This window comes from Spermophilus citellus, assembly GCF_964194105.1.
Source record: "Spermophilus citellus genome assembly, chromosome: X".
In the NCBI taxonomy this organism is placed as follows: domain Eukaryota; kingdom Metazoa; phylum Chordata; class Mammalia; order Rodentia; family Sciuridae; genus Spermophilus; species Spermophilus citellus.
The window spans coordinates 34,943,476-34,962,206 of NC_138190.1; the positions used below are offsets into that span (position 1 = coordinate 34,943,476).

General features: G+C 41.6%; 2 protein-coding genes across 10 annotated transcripts in view; one reads left to right on the plus strand and one right to left on the minus strand.

Annotated features, from left to right (window-relative positions):
* The window catches only part of NYX (nyctalopin), a gene marked incomplete at its 5' end in the record, with an annotated part of 73,881 nt that overhangs the window by 31,952 nt on the left and 23,198 nt on the right, over nt 1–18,731 (plus strand). The gene's annotated exons all lie outside the window — the stretch shown is intronic.
* CASK (calcium/calmodulin dependent serine protein kinase) overlaps nt 12,154–18,731 on the minus strand; it is a 385,036-nt gene continuing 378,458 nt past the window's right edge. For all 9 annotated transcript variants that reach the window (XM_081276357.1, XM_081276354.1, XM_081276356.1 and 6 more), the window contains one exon: nt 12,154–16,099. In XM_081276357.1, the coding sequence (XP_081132483.1) occupies nt 15,923–16,099 (177 nt within the window). In that variant the 3' untranslated portion in view covers nt 12,154–15,922. The remainder of the gene's footprint in view (nt 16,100–18,731) is intronic.

Sequence of the window (18,731 nt, forward strand, 5' to 3'; positions counted from 1 at the left end):
TGGTTCTTAACAAAGTCAGTTGTGAAAGGTGGTGAAAGGCTGAGGGACTGTCCCAGATTAAAGAGGCATGACAACTAAGGGCAGAGGGTGACTCTGGGTTGGAAGGAGCCTTGTCATCAAGGACAGGGGGCTGTCGGCAAAACTTGAAAATGAAGTGTGAATTAGATCAGAGTGTTGTGAAAAAATAGAAGAAAAATCAATGGGGGGGGGCGGGAGGAGGGGTAGGCGGGGCCTGGGAGGAGGGGTGGGCGGAGCTGGGAGGAAGGGAGGGCGGGGCCCCGAGAGAAGGGGTTGGGGTTAGGGAAACACAGTGGAGTGCTGCTGAGCCTGCTGTCCCTCTTACACATATGAACACACCACAGTGAATGTCACCATTATGTATATATCTACAAGACACGAATGTAAAAACAAAATCTAAGTAAATAGTAGAGAGATTAGTAGAGGGAAGGGAACCTGGGAAGGGAGGAAGGGAGGGGAAGGAAAGTACTAGGGACTGTATTAGAGCAAATTATATTCCCTGCTTTTATAGTTACGTCAAAATGAATCCTGATGTTATGCATAACTAGAAAGAACCAATTAAAAAAAAGAAGAATAAAAAGATGTAGGGAGGATACTGTGGGAAGGTGCTGCGTGATCACCATCTTTACCATCGTCACCTTCCACAAAACAACAACAACAAAAGGAGATTGTGTTAATGTTGAATTTTTGGAATTGGACCATAGTATGGTGATTATGTCAGAGAACGTCCTATTTCTTGAATGCGCAGGCTGAGGGATTTAGAAGGAAAGTGTCACGATATGGGCAATTTAAAAAATATGTTTTTAGTTGTAGATGGACACAATATCTTTGTTTTATTTATTGATTATTATGTGGTGCTGAGGATGGAACCCAGTGACTCACACATGCTAGGTGACCGCTCTACCACTGAGCCACAACCCCAGCCCACAATATGAACAATTCATTGTCAACTGGTTCAACAAAAATAAATCATAAAGAGGATCACCATGCATATATTATATACAGATACATATAAACTAAGGCAAACTTAATAAGTGAACCTAGAAGGCTTCATCTGGGGCTCATTGTAATAGTTCTGCAACTTTTCTGGGGGTTTTTAGTATTTTTCCAAAATCAGTTGAAATAAAAATAATAAGTAAAAATTTTAAATATTAATTTTTTGGTGCCAGGGATTGAACCCAGGGCCTCATGCATGTGAAGCATGTGCTTTGCCACTGGGCTACAGCCCTCCCCCATTCCCCTGTAATTGAAAAAAATTTTTTTTGGGAGGACCAGGGATTGAACTCAGGGGCACTTGACCACTGAGCCCCATCCCTAGCCCTATTTTGTATTTTATTTAGACACAGGGTCTCACTGAGTTGCTTAGGGCCTCACTTTTGCTGAGGCTGGCTTTGAACTCTCGATCCTACTGCCTTAGCCTCCCAAGCCACTGGGATTACAAGTGTGTGCCACTGTGCCTGGCCCTTTTTATATTGATTTTTTTTTAAAAATTTTGAGACAGGGTCTCACTAAGGTGCTATGGCTGGCCTTGAACTTGTGATCCTTCTGTTTCAGCCTCCCAAGCGGCTGGTATTACAGATGTGAGCCACTGTGCCCAGCTATATATTTTTTATTTTAAATAACACATAGTAATTGTACATACTTATGGAACATAGTATGAGATTTCAACACATGTAAACAATATATAGTGATCAAATCAAAGTAATTGGCATATCTTTAATTTCAGGCATTTATTTATTTATTTTGTTGGAATCACTAAAAAACCTTTCCACTACCTATTTTGAAATATCCAATTAATGGTTCTGAACCATAGTTACTTCATTGTAGGATATTACAGAAGTTAATCATCCTAGTCGATTGCTATATTCTTTTACTTAAACTAGCTTGAATGATTCTTGATTCTAAAACACTAATTTTCCACTCCTATTTGTAAAGAATGTATAGCAGGAATGTGTTTCAAATATTATCAAATAATTTTTTTGGCCCTTACTAAGATAATCATATGGATTTTCTCCTATTAAGGTAGCGTATACTGGGTGAAACCCTAATAGTCCTGGGAATTCCTCATAATTATCTGAATACTCAGTACCAGAAAAAGATCAATAAACGCAAATCCCCTCAAAATGGGGAGCAGAGCCAGGCATGGTGGTACACACCTGTAAACCCCAGCTACTTGGGAGACTGAGGCAGGAGGATTGCAAGTTTGAGGCTAGCCTTAATGATTTAGTGAGACCCTGTCTCAAATTTTTAAATAAATAAATAAGCTAACAGACAAATAAATAAAAGGGCTGGGGATATAATTCAGTGGAAGAGCATCCTTGAGTCCAGTGCCTAGTCCTGTATCTAAACAGAACAAACAAAAAATGACATATTGCAACCACCCTGTAATAACTTAGAAAAAAATGAATTCAACTTTTCAAAGTATTTTTGTACAAAATCACAGGATGCCATGATATAATGCCTTTTAGTTTGATTGACTTTTTGCAGTAGATAGAGCCATTCCAGAAAGTTCTGGGGCTTCACTGATTCTCCCAAGGGTCTCTGCGTGTCTGGTACTCAAGCTCCTTACCATTGTCCATTTATTCCTCAATTGTTCCTTGGTATCACTACCAGATCCTCTTTTGTCAAAGGCTCTGCATTGTGTTTCAGTGTCCTTTCCCTGACAGCATGAAGTCTGAATCTTCTTGCAACCTTTGTAATTTCCCTTTGTCGCCTGTTCAGCACTGTTTAATGAGGTGTCACAACATCAGACAATCAAGACACTCGACAAAGACATTGGGGCAAAAGAGCCAGGGGAGGCTTTCCAAGGAATGTGTCATGCTGTAAATGACACAGTGAGGGCATTAGCAGATACTTGCAGGTGAGGGTGATTTTTTTGTTTCACCAACAAAATTCATAAGCAGCAGGAACCCTGATACTGTCTATTTGGAAAGTAAGGGTGTCCGTATTATTCTTTGCCCTTTCTGTATTGCTAAGTGGTGTTTTATTTCTTTACCTTATTCCAGAACAAATTCTTTGGGGATTATTTGTATCACTGCTTGAAATATTCCCCTAAATAGGGTGTTCAGATGCTTGGCCCTCAAATTCAGCTGAAGAGTTGGGGAAGCAGATTCTTTTTACAAAAGCTTAGAACCATACTCTTATCTCCCTCTTGTTTCCATCCCAAACCTGTTTCTTCTTCTGTCTCTTCTATCTCCTTCACAGTGAATTCTCCTGCCCCCTGCCCCCACCCATACCATCACCACACTGAAGAATTAGGTAAAGTGGAGAACTGGAAACTGTGTCATGAGTGGCTATGAGAAAGTCCAACTTGTATGTAAAATAAATGCCAGCCAGGCACAGAGGCCTGTAATCCTCAGCTGCTTGGGAGGCTGAGGCAGGAGGATCGCCAGTTCAAAGCCAGCCTCAGCAACTTAGTGAGGCCCTAAGCAACTCAGTGAGACTCTGTCTCTAAATAAAATAGAAAATAGGGCTGGGGATGTGGCTCAGTGGCTGAGTGCCCCTGAGTTCAATCCTCGGCACCAAAATAAATAAATAAATAAATAAATAAATAAATGAATAAATGCACGATCCTAACTACCTGTCTCAAAATTTTAAAAAAGGGGTGGTGGTGCAAGGGATCTAGGAATGAGGTTCAGTGGTAGAGCATTCTTTACTTGATAAGTAAATTAATAAATAACAAAAAAATAAGGGCTGGGGTAATACCTCAGTTGTTAGAGTGCTTGCCTTGCATGCACAACACCCTGGGTTCTTGTGTACCAAACAAACAAACAAAAACCACAAATAGACAAAAAAAATATACAGGATGGCCAAGAAACATAAAATCATGAGCCTTCACTACAAGTATATTGCCAATATTTTTTAAAAGTTTCAAACGATTGCAAGCTTGATTTTTTAAAATTAAAAAATGTATTAGGGTAGCTCAAAAATAATCCTGAGGTAGACCAGATATTCTATAATGAAGGGGAAAAAAATCCTCAAAACTGTCTTGTGGGGTCCCTCCAGGGTTGCCCATGACCATAGCTGCTGGGTGTGGGAGTCAGAATTGCTGTCGCCTGTTAGACATTTGCTTTGTCATGCTGCTTTGTTCCGAGTCCTGGTGGCCTACAGGTCACCTGCATGTGCAACTGTAAGAGAAACAGAGTCTATGGCTTCTACTTTGAGGAGATGTACTCGTAATACAGGAAATTCCAAATTTTGGAGGTTGTTCAAAAGATTCCAGGTATACTCATCCTCCTCCATCCCCCCCCTAGTGCTGGAGATTGAACCCAGAGCCTCATGCATCAGTTCTTCAAATTTGTTTGATTTTGAGACAGGGTCTTGCTAAATTGCGTAAGGGCTCCCTAAATTGCTGAGTCTGGCCTTGAATTTACGATCCTCCTGCCTCAGCCTCCTGAGTCCCTGGAATTACAGGCATGCACCACCATGTCCAGTTCATGCATGAGTTTCTTAATCATGCATTTTGACAAATACACCCAATTCTTAAGATCCTAAATTTAATAGTCCAATTTACCAATCTCATTTTTTTATAGTTTGTGCCTTTGTGTCCTGTTTAATTTAGCTTGAAAGTCATGCACTCTCATTTTTCTTTTAGTGGTTACTCCAAACTTGCATCCTTGACTTACAAAAATCTAATATTAATGCTAATCCTCACTCCCTTGACAATGTAAAGAGTCTAGGACATATTGACTCTACCTCCTTCCCAGCTTGTATATCAAAAGTATCATTTACTTTTTGTAAATTGTTGTTGGTACTGGGGATTGAACCACTGAGCCCCATCCCCAGCCCTATTTTGTATTTTATTTAGACACAGAATCTCACTGAGTTGCTTAGGGCCTTGCTTTTGCTGAGGCTGGCTTTCAACTCGCAATCCTCGTGCCCAGCCTCCTGAGCTGCTGGGATTACAGGTGTGCGCCACCATGCCCAGCTAACTGTCCATTCTCATGGTTAGAAGTTCTTCATAAATTCTAGATGTTCCATGTGCTACTAGCGTCACCTCCAGGTATGTGGTTCATCTTCAGTTTGTTAATGGGGACTTTTGTAAACAGAGCTTTTTATTTTTAAATTTCAACACACACAATGTTACTAATTATTTTCTTTTATGCTTTATACCTTTTTGGGTTTATTGTTTTTAAAAAATCTTTACCCTGCAGTCACAAAATGTTTTACAATTTTACAATAAATGTCACCCAATGTATATGTATATATGTAATATTTCAAGTTTGTAAGATTTGCTGTTTGCAGTTCAGAGTTTTAGCTGTCTAAATTTTTACTTTTTATATGTGATGACGTAAGAGTCTACTTTTCATTTTTTCCATACACATGGGTAATTTTTTTTCTTTGTTTTTCTTTTTTCTTTTTGGTACTGGGGATTGACCCCAGAGGGGTTCTACCCCTGAGCCACAAGTCTTTTTTTAGTTTTTATTTATTTTAAGACAGGGCCTCACTAAGTTGCTTAGGGCCTCCCTAAGTTGCTGAGGCTGGCCTCAAACTTGCAATTCTCCTACCTCAGCCTCCCAAGTTAAATTGCTGGGATTATTGGTATGCACCACCACACCCAGCTCCTTGGGGATAAATTTTGAGTAGTCTGTGATTTCAGCACTACATTGAAGTCCCATCTTTGTCCTATTCAATTTTTCCTAGGCTTGTGGATCTGTTCTTGGGATGTTTATTCGGTTCCTTTGACCATTCTGCTAATCCCTGCACACTGCTTGTATTAACTTCACTTAAGCAATTACATTTTGTGTTCAGTCTGGGAAACTCTCTCCCTAAGACATTCATTCTTTTCCACCTGCTACAACTCTGTCACTGTGATTTGTTTAGATGTTCTGTGTAGCCTGGTCCCCTGATGCTGACAGCTTAAGTCCTCAGGCATGGTGACAACAGACAGGAAGAATGAGTTGACAGCTGTCCTGCCAAAATTTCTATGCCCTGCTCCCTGCTATGGCCCATTCAGACAGCCATATATGAAATGTTCAGGTTTTGCTCTGTTGATTTGTGATAAAGACTGTAAAGAGATTCCATCTACCTTAACTTCACTTGAGCAACAGCTATAAAACCATTATTTCCATGTAGACACTGTTTGAAGCTGTTATATGTTTAAAGAGTCCTCTATGTTTCACTCTCCTCACTCAATATCCTCTGCATTTCTCCCACAAGAAAACTGAGCTTGGTAGATTGACCAAACTGCCTCAGATACCCGGATGCAAGAGGCAGCACTAGGGTCACTATGGCCTGGATTCTCTGTGCTGCTTCCCTTTGTCACCTAGCTGTGAGGGTAGGAAGGCAAAAGGCTGACACAGGGTGTCTCTGCAATGTGTCCTCATCAGTCAACTGAACTAAGGGATGAAGGGAATGAATCTGAGCGACATTAAAAAGTAGATATTTAAGGTAGTACAAGTGGGGCATGGTGGCACAGGGTATAATCCCAGCTATCCGGGAGGCTGACGCAGAAGGTACTTTTATTTTTATGATTCTTGGTAAATGTAAACCATATTACTTTCAGTACTGGGAGCAATGTTTCAAAGTACTTTTCTATCTGGGCATGGTGGTGCATGCTTCAAATCCCAGCACCTTGGGAGGCTGAGGCAGGAGGATGGCAAGTTTGAGGTCAGCCTTAGCAACTTAGCAACACTCTGTCTCAAAATAAAAAATAAAAAGAGCTTGGGATATCCCCAGCTCAGTGGAGAAGTGGAGAGCACCCCAGGTTCAATTCCCAGTGCTATCCCCACCCCCAAACCAGCCACAGTATGAAAATACCAGTTTCCTTAATGCACACACACACTAGCTTTGGGTATTTTATATATTATATATAGGTTATTATATATATATATATATATATATATATATATATATATGTAGGTTATTTTATTTATATATATATAGGTTAATTTTATATATATTTGGTACCAGGGATTGAACCAGGGGCACTTAACCACTAAGCCACATCCCAGCTGTTTTTAGACAGAGTCTCACTAAGTTGCTGAGGCTGGCCTTGAACTTGCAATCCAAACCCACATGGATATTATATTTTTAAAGGCTGCTAATTAATAGGTCAATATAATTCCTCAAGGTTTGTTTTTGTTTTTGTTTTGTGGTGCTAGGGATGAAACCAGAGCCTGCGCATACAGTTCATGCTCGATGCTTTTGTTTTTACAAAGAGATTTAACTTACATTTTCTTGGTCATTGAAATACTTTTCATTGTTCTTTTTGTTTTTGTTTTTTGGTACTGGGGATTGAACCCAGTGGTGCTCTACCATTGGGCCATATCCTGGCCCTTTGTATTTTTATTCTGAGATGGGGGTCTTGCTAAGTTGCTTATGGCCTCATTAAATTGCTGAGGCTGGCCTCAGACTTGTGATTCTCCTGCTTCAGCCTCCCAAGTTGCTGGAATTACAGGTGTGCACCACTGCATTATCCAGCTCATTGTCTGTTCTTTAATTGGAACTATGTTTATAGTTTGCTAAATATCCAAGTCCTTTGTTCATTTGTTGGGACATTTGCATTTTTAATCAGCTTACATAAGTTCATTATAAAATAAATATATCAACTCTTTGTATATTTGTATTTGTTGCAAAATGTTTGTCACTCTTTTATTTTTTTTATCTGCCACTCTTCAGTTTGAGGTGTATAACTTTTTCACATGAATGTTCTGTGGTTTTATGGAAGTGAATATTTAAGTTGGGTTCCAGGCAATATTGCTTTGTTACTTCTTTCTCCTGTGTAAACTTTTGAAAAGTTGCCCTCTTCTACAATTTTACTGACAATTAATTCTGTTTTCATTGCTATTATTTAATTTTTATATTTTGTGTTTTTGAAATGGAGGTCTCACTGAGTTGCTGAGGCTGGCCTCAACCTTGTGATCCTCCTGCCTCACCTCCCAAGTTGCTGGGATTACAAGTGTGCACCACTGCGTCCAGTTTAGATTTTGTTACTTTTTTTTATAAACATTTTTTTTTTTTGCAATTGAGAATGACATCCTTTTACATTACATTTTCTAACTTTATTGTGAGGAGAGAAGAACACTACTAATTCTGTGTGTTTTTTACCTGCTCTTTGTGGACTCCAATGGCTGTTCAATTGTCCACTTTGGAGTTTCAAGGTATGCAATATTATCAGTGAAGTATAGCAATTCATTCCATTTTTTTTCCAATGCTTTTACATCTTTGTTATGTTTGGGGGCAATGTTTTAAAAGCAACAGTAAATAATCACGGGGAGAGGAGATGTTAAATAATATAACCATGTGTTTACTGTGATCCCCTGACTATATTAAAAAAAATGTGGTATTGCATACCTATAATCCTAGTGGCTCAGGAGGCTGAGGCAGGAAGATCTCGAGTTCAAAGCCAGCCTCAGCAACTTAGCAAGGTCCTAAGCAACTCAGTGAGACCCTGTCTCTAAATAAAATATAAAAAGGGTTGGGGATGTGGCTCAGTGGTTAAGTGCCCCTGAGTTCAATCCCTGGTGGTCCCCACCCACCAAAATGTGTAAACTTATATTAGCCGGATAGGTGTAAGTAAGGCATATGTCCCTGAGTGGCAGAATTCAGTTGAATCTACCTTTTCTTTTCATTTATACACATTTTTTGACCATTCTATGAAGTTCATATATTATTTAGGCAATTTAAAAAATAATGGCACTCTAAGACTTTTATTGTGTTACTTTTGGGTGAATTATGTTGGCTATGGGTTTAAGCAGCTGTTCTTTATGTGTTGAAGATACTTCCTATCTTATTTTTAAGTTTTTTTTTAAACTGAGAACTGGGTGTTGAATTTTGCCAAATGATTTTTTTTGGGGGCAGCTGCAAAAATGATCATGGTTTCTGTTTTTTTTTTTTTTTTGTAGCTGAGATATAGTTTACATAAGATAAAGCACAGAGATCCTGGCTATATGGTCTGATGTGTTCTGAGTGTCATCTACACCCCTGTAACCACCACTCCAAGTAAGAAAGGGAACATTTCTATCACCCCATAAAGTTCTGTGAAAAATTCTGTGGTAAGCTGTGGATTTGTGGTGGACCAGCCTTATGCATCTAATGTCTTTCAGGTCTGGAGTCACTTGTGAAGTCCCTGCAGGCTGTCCCATCTGGGCTCCCCTCCAGCTGTTCATCAGATAACTCTGGTGTCATTAGGGAGCCAGATCCTCTGTAGGGCAAGTGGCCATGAGGAGGGGGATATAAAGCTGCCTTCTGAGGAACAGAGAGGGTAACAGCAGTATTTGGAAGCTTTTAGTGACCTTGTGTTTAAATGGCATCTATGACGAAAAGTCGTTTCTGGGTGTCACTGAAAGGTTGTGATGGGGAGGGGAGGATGGAGTAGGTGTGGTGGGGACAGCATCCCTGATGCCACAACCATGGGAATCTGCAGGCCCCATGTCTTGTGTGCTCACTTGTTGATAAAGTCAATCACCACTTTCTGGAATCTTCTTTTTTGGAGCACCCTTTCTTTCCCTTTGACTGGGTTGTTAGCTTGTTCCATTGTCCATTCAGAAAGCTCACCACCCTCACCCTATGTTAATCTCCTTGTGTGTTTTTCGGATCCCCAGTCTCTGCTGCTGTTTATGGAATGACACGCAGTGTTATTTACTCAGCTTAGTGTATTTTAGTCAATAGGGAAAACATGGAAATACGTGTCTGTATTTCTATCGGCTTAGTATTGACATGTTGGTTTGGTTTTAAATATCATGAAGTTCAATAAATGCTTGATCATAAGCATAATGTGTTCTGTTGTCTGTACATCTAGAGTAAGAAGTCTGCAGAAAGATGATTTGCAGTTCCCTGAATCAAAAGGCTAGGGGCTCAATTTGTTGTCTGAATAAGGTCCAGACTCTTCTATATAATTTCTGTAGTGTGAAATTCGAGTAACACAAATAATCACTTGGTACTGGGAATTGAACCCAGGGGCACTCAATCACTGAGTCCCATCCCCAGCCCTTATTTTGTCTTTTATTTAGAGACAGGGTCTCACTGAGTTGCTTAGGGCCTCACTGTTGCTGAGGCTGGCTTTGAACTGGCGATCCTCCTGCCTCAGTCTCCTGAGCTGCTGGGATTACAGGAGTGTGCCACTGGGCCCGTCTCCTTTTATGAGTCTTAAAGTGACCCAGGTAAGTGCCTTAGGCAAATGGGGGTTTGCCAGGAGCCTCCACCCAGACTCTAGCCAGAGACCAATCCAAACACAAAACAGCAAAGGTATTGGTGTGAGCGACAGTTCTGGAGCAGGCTTCCTCCCACAGTTTTCGATACAAACGTCAAACAAGAGCTACGTTTTCTGTGCTGTGGCGCCTACATCACTAAAATCAATTTAGACTTCTATTTCTAGCAGATGTCAAACTTGGATTATTTTTCCCTTTTTTTTTAAGATAAAAATCTGAAGCTATTTAAAAATCTGTATCCAACCGGGCTTGCACTGTTCTCAGTATGCAGTCTGTAACAACCGTGGCTGAGGCTTCCAGAATAGACCCCAGGAGCCTGGGATGTGCTTCTCTGGGAGGGAACAGGAGCTGTCCCTCTGCCCCTAGGACTTTAGAGGGAAGATTTGTGAGTCTTACCTGTGTAGAGGAACTCTATAGGGGCTTTTAGAAATTGGACTATCTGCTGGACACAGTGGTGCCCACCTATAATCCCAGTGACTAGGGAGGCTGAGGAAGGAGGAAAGCCAAGTTCGAGGCCAGTTAGCAAAACTTAGGGAGACTCTGTCTCAAAACAAAAATAAAAAGGGACTGGGGATATCAGTGATAGAGTTCAACCCCCAGTACTGACAAAAAAAAAAAAAAAAAAAGTAAAATAAAAAGAAAAGAATCTGGGCCACCTCTCTTCTACTAACCCTCGTATTGTTTGTCCCCAAGCTGTTTGGCCTGCAATCTGAGGAGACAACTGCCTTTTCATGTTTTATACATTTTATTCATACATTTCTCCAACTTTGAAATGACAAAAGCCCAATTCTATGGTTTCCCATTACACAGCATCCTACAGGTATGGATATTCTACAAAGAATACTATGGAGTTTCTCTTCTTCCCCTGTCACACGAGATAACTGATTAAGGTTTCGACTTGTACTGTGCTGGTGGCACACCAGCGTTGTGGTTGCTCCGGCGACAGGGCAAAGGGATCAGGACGGGAGGGCGTGTGCTAAGGCATGTAAATAGATACACACAGAGAGAAAGAAAAGCAGGACATTTTACAAAGCATCCGAACCTTTCCAATCCCTTCAGTTCCTCTGGCGACCCTAAGGCTTTGCTGAACCCCCGCAAATACTTACAATTGGATACGGTGAAATATACAACAACCATTAACATCTCTCTCTTTTTATCACTGAGACAATACTTCAAAACCTTTTATAAAAAGGCAATAATACATACAGAAAAAAGAACACGTTGGCAAAACTATGCAAAACCACCCCAGAACTGAGTTTGAGTGGTGACACTCCTCCAGGCAGCCACCCGCCTGCCTGCACGGACATTCTGGGAGACAGCTGAGGCTGGAAATCAGTGCCCCCAATTCTTGGTCTCTTTCAAACAAGAAAAAAAGGAAAACGAAAGTGGAGCCAGTGTCTGTAAAGGAACGCGTTTCTCCTCCCAAGCACAATTCCTTCTACAGAGATTGTACTTCCCCAGGGTCCAGAGAGGCTCACCCCAGGCCTCCGTGGGTAAGGATATTGGCATGTTCCTTGGTCACACCAGAGACAATGGAGCTAAGTCCAAGCACTAACAAAGTTCTGAGTTTCTGTGCGAACATGGATATGGAGTTGTGCTTGGGACCAGAACAGAGGTCTCCCATGTGGTTGTAAATCTCTCTCTCCATTTTCTTTTGCTTGGTCCATTTGCACAGGTTCAAGGGAGTTGATGGAGGGTCAGGTGAGAGGTGGTGGGAACTCAGGATTTTCTGCCCCCCACCCCCACCACTGACTCCCCACAAAGAGCTAAGACTTGGGAGTGCCTGCTGCAGAGATGGTGCTGCCCTCTTGCCATGGTGGTATCTGTGGGCCAGGAAAAGATCAGATGGGAAAATGGCAGAGAAAAGACTCTCCTCCACTTCCTGCAAGGACGTGACAGCTACACTTCATGCACTAAGTTCTGCCATCTGAGATGTTCCATGTGTGTCCAGATTGATGGCAAACTGACCAGTGCACAGGCCTCATGCATATAGTCCTATAACTGGAGATGGACAGAGATGCAGACGTGGTTTCTAAAGGGATCAGAAAAGGGAAATCTCTACCCAATGAAATGAGTCACAACTAAAGTGTGTAGCCCTTCCATAAGCCACAGCAAGAAGCAAGGTATCTTTGGAAGAGAAGAATGAATCTCAAGTGCAGGACAAGAGAGACGCGTTTAGGGGCCTTAAATCTGTTACAGGCCACAGTGAGCCTCAGCACAGTAAGCCCTTGCAAAGACAATGGACTTGGGAGACTGTGCTCAGTTCTGAAACAACACCACCACCACCACCAACACCAAATACACACAGGTTTGATATTAAGAATTGACCCATCAAGCAGTTTTCCTGGTTGCTTGAGCAGCAAGCTAAGCTTACCTTCGCTCCAAGTTAAGACACTGACCTGAAATGATAATAAAGGACATGTCATCAGTGGGAGACCAAAGAGTGCTTTGGGCTGCCTTGTCCTTGAGGGGCGGTTTCCACTCTGGGCATCTCCAATGGTCCAGTTTCCTGGAGGGTGACTCCATCGACTAAACTTTTGCAAGGAAAGAATTGGAAGCCTGAATGAAGTAAGAACTAGGAGTGATTTCAAAAGAAACCAAAGAACGCTGAGATCAAAGGCTTTAAAAAGGTAATAGCTTCAGAGGAAGGCCGTGGGAGAAGGAATTGGACACAGGGAAGGGGACAGATTCTGCATTTCTTCGTGCAGTGGGGAACTCTGCACATCTCTAGATATTCTGCCACCAATAAGATGGGGTGATGGCTTCTGAATGCAAATAGCAAGAAGTAGGTCCACCATTTCTTTTCCTCTCTGAGCAGATATTTCAAATCATCTCACCTGACAGGAGATACATTTAATTGCATTTTTAACAAGCGACAATGTTATCTTGACACTGGGAAACTTCCAGATGAATTCAATTGAGTGCCACTTTCCTTTTCAGTGTTAAAATGCAATATGCTACATGTGCAAAGGAATGGCTGCCTTATGATTAGGAAAATCAGGACATTTCATTTTCTTAACAAAGAACTCGACACGTCAAAACGCTCCCTTTCCTGCTGTGGGGAGTGGGGTCGCGTAGGGGAGAGGACCCTTGGAATAGGGCTCTCCAATGCTTCAACTGACCACTGATAAGATTTAGCAATCAAATCACTTGCTCTGGTTTTCAAAAAGGAAACAAAAAATGGTTCTGCTGATGGGATGGAGGCAGGAAAGAAGTTTTAGGAATTTTCTGATTGTTTAGTGGACGATTGTGACAGAGCAGCAATGTGCAGAAACAACTCCTAATTCAGAAATTGAAGGATGTTCTGCTAGGTCATAAAGACACTGCTCCAGAAGATGGCTGCCTGTGCCCTTCTTGGAGCATGCAGAAAGCGACCAACAAGAGGACAAGTCGTATGGTGCCTTTCCAAGGGGGGATCACTGATGTTTGAGTTGCCCTCCCTTTTCTCCTCCTTGGCTTAATCCACATTTAGTCACATGGTGGATGGCTTCCAAAGGGCACTGTCAACATCTCTGGAGATTTGGTCTCTAAGGGCAAGTGGGGGTGTGAGCGTTTCCACCAGAGGGAAGAAAGTTGGTTTCCCATGTGTTAGTTGTATTCTTCTTTGTGCTTCGTTGGAAAAGAGGTAGAGCGGGCACCTTGACACTGAGAAGAGCCCGGATTGTAGTCAGTACCATTGCAGGAATGGCTGTCTGGCCTTGGCATCAGAGTGAAATCTGTCTTAACACAGGCCTATACGACTCTTTGAGCATTTCTCTCTCCATCTAGGGGAGCCCACTGTTGAGCTTGTCTCTGGTTTACCTGTTTGGTCACCCCCACCGTAGGGCCCAAACACAAGGAGTTCACTCAACAACCTGTTAGTAAGTTGTCGACTCATCCGGTCACTGACAAAGAATGATCATCAGAAAAAAAAACAAAACAAAAACAAAAAAACCAACAACCAATTGGCATCTTTAATAACAGTAGGTGAGGGGTGGGGTGTTGACCATGTAAGAGGAGTCTATAAAAACTGCCTTTTCTGTTCGGTCCCTTAAGAGGAGCTGTTCAGCTCAGAATACACCCCGCACATCCTGCCAAGGCACAATGTGACAGAGGCCATCTAACCTACAAGAAGCAAAAATGATGGCGTGTTTTCAAGAATCCCAGGTTAACATAAGCGCTTCACACCCTCATGTGCTAAGGAAAAACATTCTACTGACCTCTGGCAGGGTCTGGGAATCCCCAGCCCGAATGTCCTGTATTAGAAGAATGTGACCTCGTGGTGGGGTGATGAGATGGTGAATGTCTCTAAAAGCAACAAGGACAGATGATTCCCCTGTGCCAAGGGATATAGCAAGAGGAAGGAGAGACCACAGGTAGCCCTGCGAGTCAGACGCGGTCCACGCTGTGCCCTGGCAGGTGGCTGTTTCTGTCCTGCCGACTGATACTCACTCCTGGGCCTTCGATGGGTCCATGAGCATCTAATGAATTCTAAAATTGAAAAGATCATCGGCTTGGAGGCCTAAACAACTCTATAATGAAATGAAGGACCCAAAGGCATTTAATTATTGAACACATAAAAGGAAGTATATTTAAAAAAAATTGGTCAGACTGTCCTGTTAGTTATCATTTTAAAGGAATTTACAGGGCTGTTATAGATTATTCTTTTGGAATAATTCAGTTTATAGCAAACGCCTAAACTGGTTTCTTCATTGCACAGTATTTTCTCTTAAAATGGGTGCTTTTAAAACAATTACATACAGATTAAAAATCCTCATTTCTTTGCTTAATTAAAACGTTAATACTCTTAGACAACACAGATCCGAAATGGTGAAACCAGCAAATTCCCCCTCCCACCTTACAACAAATTAAATTGAGACAAAATTACAAACACATTTCACTACATGATTATTATTAATAAAAATCAGTTTCTTTCTTTTTTTTTTTATAAAGTTGCCCAAAATGCAAGGGATGTGCATAGGTTTACAACTTAGTCATAATAGCATTTTATTCTTATTCTCCTGGGTGTGCCCCGTGAACGGAAAGTACTTGGCTGTAGATTACAGATTGATTTGTCCAACACAGACACACCAACAGCATAAACGCTCGCGACTGTCCACATGCATTAAGAGTCAAGACCCAACTTCAAATCTCTAAAAGGTTTACAGGGTGCTTCAAAGAGACAGTATCACATTATCTGGATGTTACATAAAGGACTTAAAAAAAATACTATTCTAAAAAAAAATAGAGAGAGAGAGAAAAAAGGCCTTTAAAAATTTATGACTGTTTTGTAATCACTAGACTAATTATTTCAAATAAATAAAGGAAAGAAAGATATTCCAATCCATAAAATCAGACTCTAAAAAGAATGTAGTGTTCCACCCCCAGTCAAGGTAACAGAATCATTGTTTATTATTATTAAAATAGATTATAGAAAGCAGCATCTATTTTGTGCAGTTTTTAGGGGCCTTGGAAATAAAAAGCTATGATTTCCAAAAATATAACATTCCAAAGGATTGAATAATACATACATTTAAAGATACATTTTATTAAAGTTTAGGAGAACTGATTAAAAAAGATACTGTCTCTTTAAATTAGTGTGTAATTGTTTTTCTCCTCCTATCTATTCGGACATGACAATAATTATAAATGTAGGTCACACTACAACTAGGTAGTCTCTAGGGACCACGACCTGCTGACACAAGGCCCATGACAAAGAGGCTTTTCCATGTATGAGGTGGCTCCCAGTTATGCTCAGATATCTGGGGATGGGCCTAATAGACCCAGGAGACCGGGACCCACTGCGGGGCTGTGCACACGAGCTCAACGGCTTCCTCCAGATGTCTGATTGTCTCATCAATTTCATTGTTGATAATTGTGAGATCGAAGTAGTGCGCGTATGTTCTCTGTAGGATATCAGACTCCTTCTGCAGGCGCTGGAGAGATTCGTCCTAGAAGAGGAGCGTGGAGGAAGGGCGGGTGTGGGAGAGGGGGAAAGCAAACAGAAGACAGGAGTCAGTGGGATTCTTTCTCTTTTCACCTGTTTTTGCTCATCCCAGTGTTCTGCCGTCAAGGCCCAACCTTGATGGGCTGCATCTGGGCATGAGGCCAGGATGGGACCACGACACAGGAGGCCACCATCCCTGGGACAGCAGGAACTCCTGCTGGCATCCACAAGTGCTTGACATGCAACAGGGGGCTCCATGACAAACCAGACAAAATGCACACTCTCCAGCAAACACACTGGCCCCCAGGCCTCGCTGTGCCTGTCCCGGGTCGGTCAGGGCGAGGCCCCGCGAGGTGTGGGTTACCAGTGGCTTCCGTTCTTTCTTCCCTCCGCTAACCCATCCTCACATCTGGCACAAGGGCTCTTGATCCCCATCCCCTTGGTTCTTGAAGCTCCCTTGAGCCACGCTTTGGGGACCCACCTGCATTTGCACCAATAAGCCCTGTCTATGGATGACAAATGAAGTTGCATTTTTTCCTTTTCTACTAAAGGTTCAGCATGTTTAAAAAATTCAATTATGTATAATGGCCCTGACTTGACAGCATCAGATGCCAGAGGCAAAAGCTTTTTGGATGTTACAAATAATGGCTGGAATAAGGCCATTTTCCAAATAAAACAGCAACTGGCATCTGATGAATTCCCCAAGCTGGTCTGCATTGGAAATGACCCAATGCCACTGTTTGCATGTAGTTATATTTCTCACGAAAACAACTCTGGAGCAAAGCTACTGAACTCTAGGCAGGCTTGCTGTGGTAAAGGATGTCTCCTAAAGCAGAGCTTGCTACACATTTTGACAACCTTCACCAGGCTGAGCCATGGCAGGAAGGAATTTAGGGTCTCAAATTCGTCATGTGAAAATGGCTTTTTGCTGGCAGTTCTTTCAAGACAAGTATCTCTTAAGGGCCACCATTAAGAGATCCTCCATTATCTTTCATTATCTTCACAGCACAAGTATGTTATACTGAACTCTCCAAGGCCAAGTTCAATTGAAACTAGAGTACTTTATGAGTCAAATAACCACACCTACTCTCCCCTTGCACTGGATGAACACTGGGTAGGTGAACTATCTGCCTGAGTTAAAAAAATATATTGAAAATGTATATTATTTGATATAAATATCTGCTTATTTCATTAATTTCCTTCTTCACAATTAGGGCATAAACTTGTCTCCTGTGTCTGTCATTACTGTGCCCAGGCATGGAGCCTTGCACACAGTTGTTGCTTAATAAACACTGTCAAAGGAACAAGCACCTGGCAAATAACTGATCATCACAGGATTTTACAAGTAATAAGTCTATCATCAAGGGACTAAGCAATTCTACTAAGAAAGGGGTGGGGGTCTGGGGTAACAGAGGCAGATCTCCAGAGAAAATAAAAGATGCTGGGATCCTTGAGGGACCCAGGAGCTATAGGTGCCCAGTAGTGGCTTAGGACCCCCTCTCCTCTTCTCTGAGGCCCCTCTATTATTTATAATAAGCTCAATGCAAAAACGCCATTTTAGGAAACCTGCATTTACCCAAAGACAGAAGCACTTCCCACCAGTATAACAAGGAACAATTCCTATGAAGTCACTGTCTGTGTTTGTTAGGAGATTCTGTTTGACTATACAATCCTGGGCTTCAAAAACTGCTAGCAGGGTTTATGTTTTGTTCAGAAAGTGGGGCTGAGGAAACCATTCAAAAAAATGTGTGGCTGAGAGTGTCAGCTTTTTGATGTAGTTCTCTTTATAGGAAAATAAAACTCCCTCTTACAAATCTTTTAAGATGAAGCTCTATTTTCCAGTTTCTTCCTTGACAACAGCTTGTCTGCATGCTGGACTCACACGTGAGCAAGGTTCAACTCAGTGAAAACAAATGCCTTTATTCTAATAGCAGAAAGCAAGGATTCATGGGACCAAAATGTCTACATTCTACATCTATTAAAAGGAACAAAGGCTGTACTTCATCACCTCCTAGCTGGTACTTACAGGCAATTTTCTGCACCATTTTGGCAGCTATGGAAAATTAGTAACAGGGCAGGAAAATAGGCAAAACAAAAAACAAAAACAAAGCAAAGATGATAATTCAAGAAAAACACATGGTAACCAAAGGATAAACGCTAACCACAATGTGGATTTCAAACATGCTTGTGTATGAATCAGATGGGAAAGTTGAATTTTACAAAGGAACGTGCCTTTTGCAAATGAAATGACAAAAAAAAAGATGATTGAAAATACGAGTAATAAAGCCCATCTAAAGATTTAACCTTTGTTAAAGGTACACAAAGTGTGAATTCCTAAGCCTTGATTTAACTGCACTGTATGCTTGGGTGATTTAGGCCAGTGTTTATTGAACACTGCTAAGAGTCCTCTGGTGGTTTCTAGAATTTACAAAAGTTCTTCAGGATAACTTTGTACAGCAGTATTCCCTTAACTAAAGAAGAGACGGCAGGGAGGCACTGCCCCACTTTCCAGACATGTGAGACTATCTGGTCAGCAATAGAAAGCCTTCTTAGTGGGCTTGGGAAGAAGGATGGCGTAGCCAACTCTTGCACATACCTTCTTTGTGGCAGGTGCTGACTTGAGTTGGCTTGAGAGC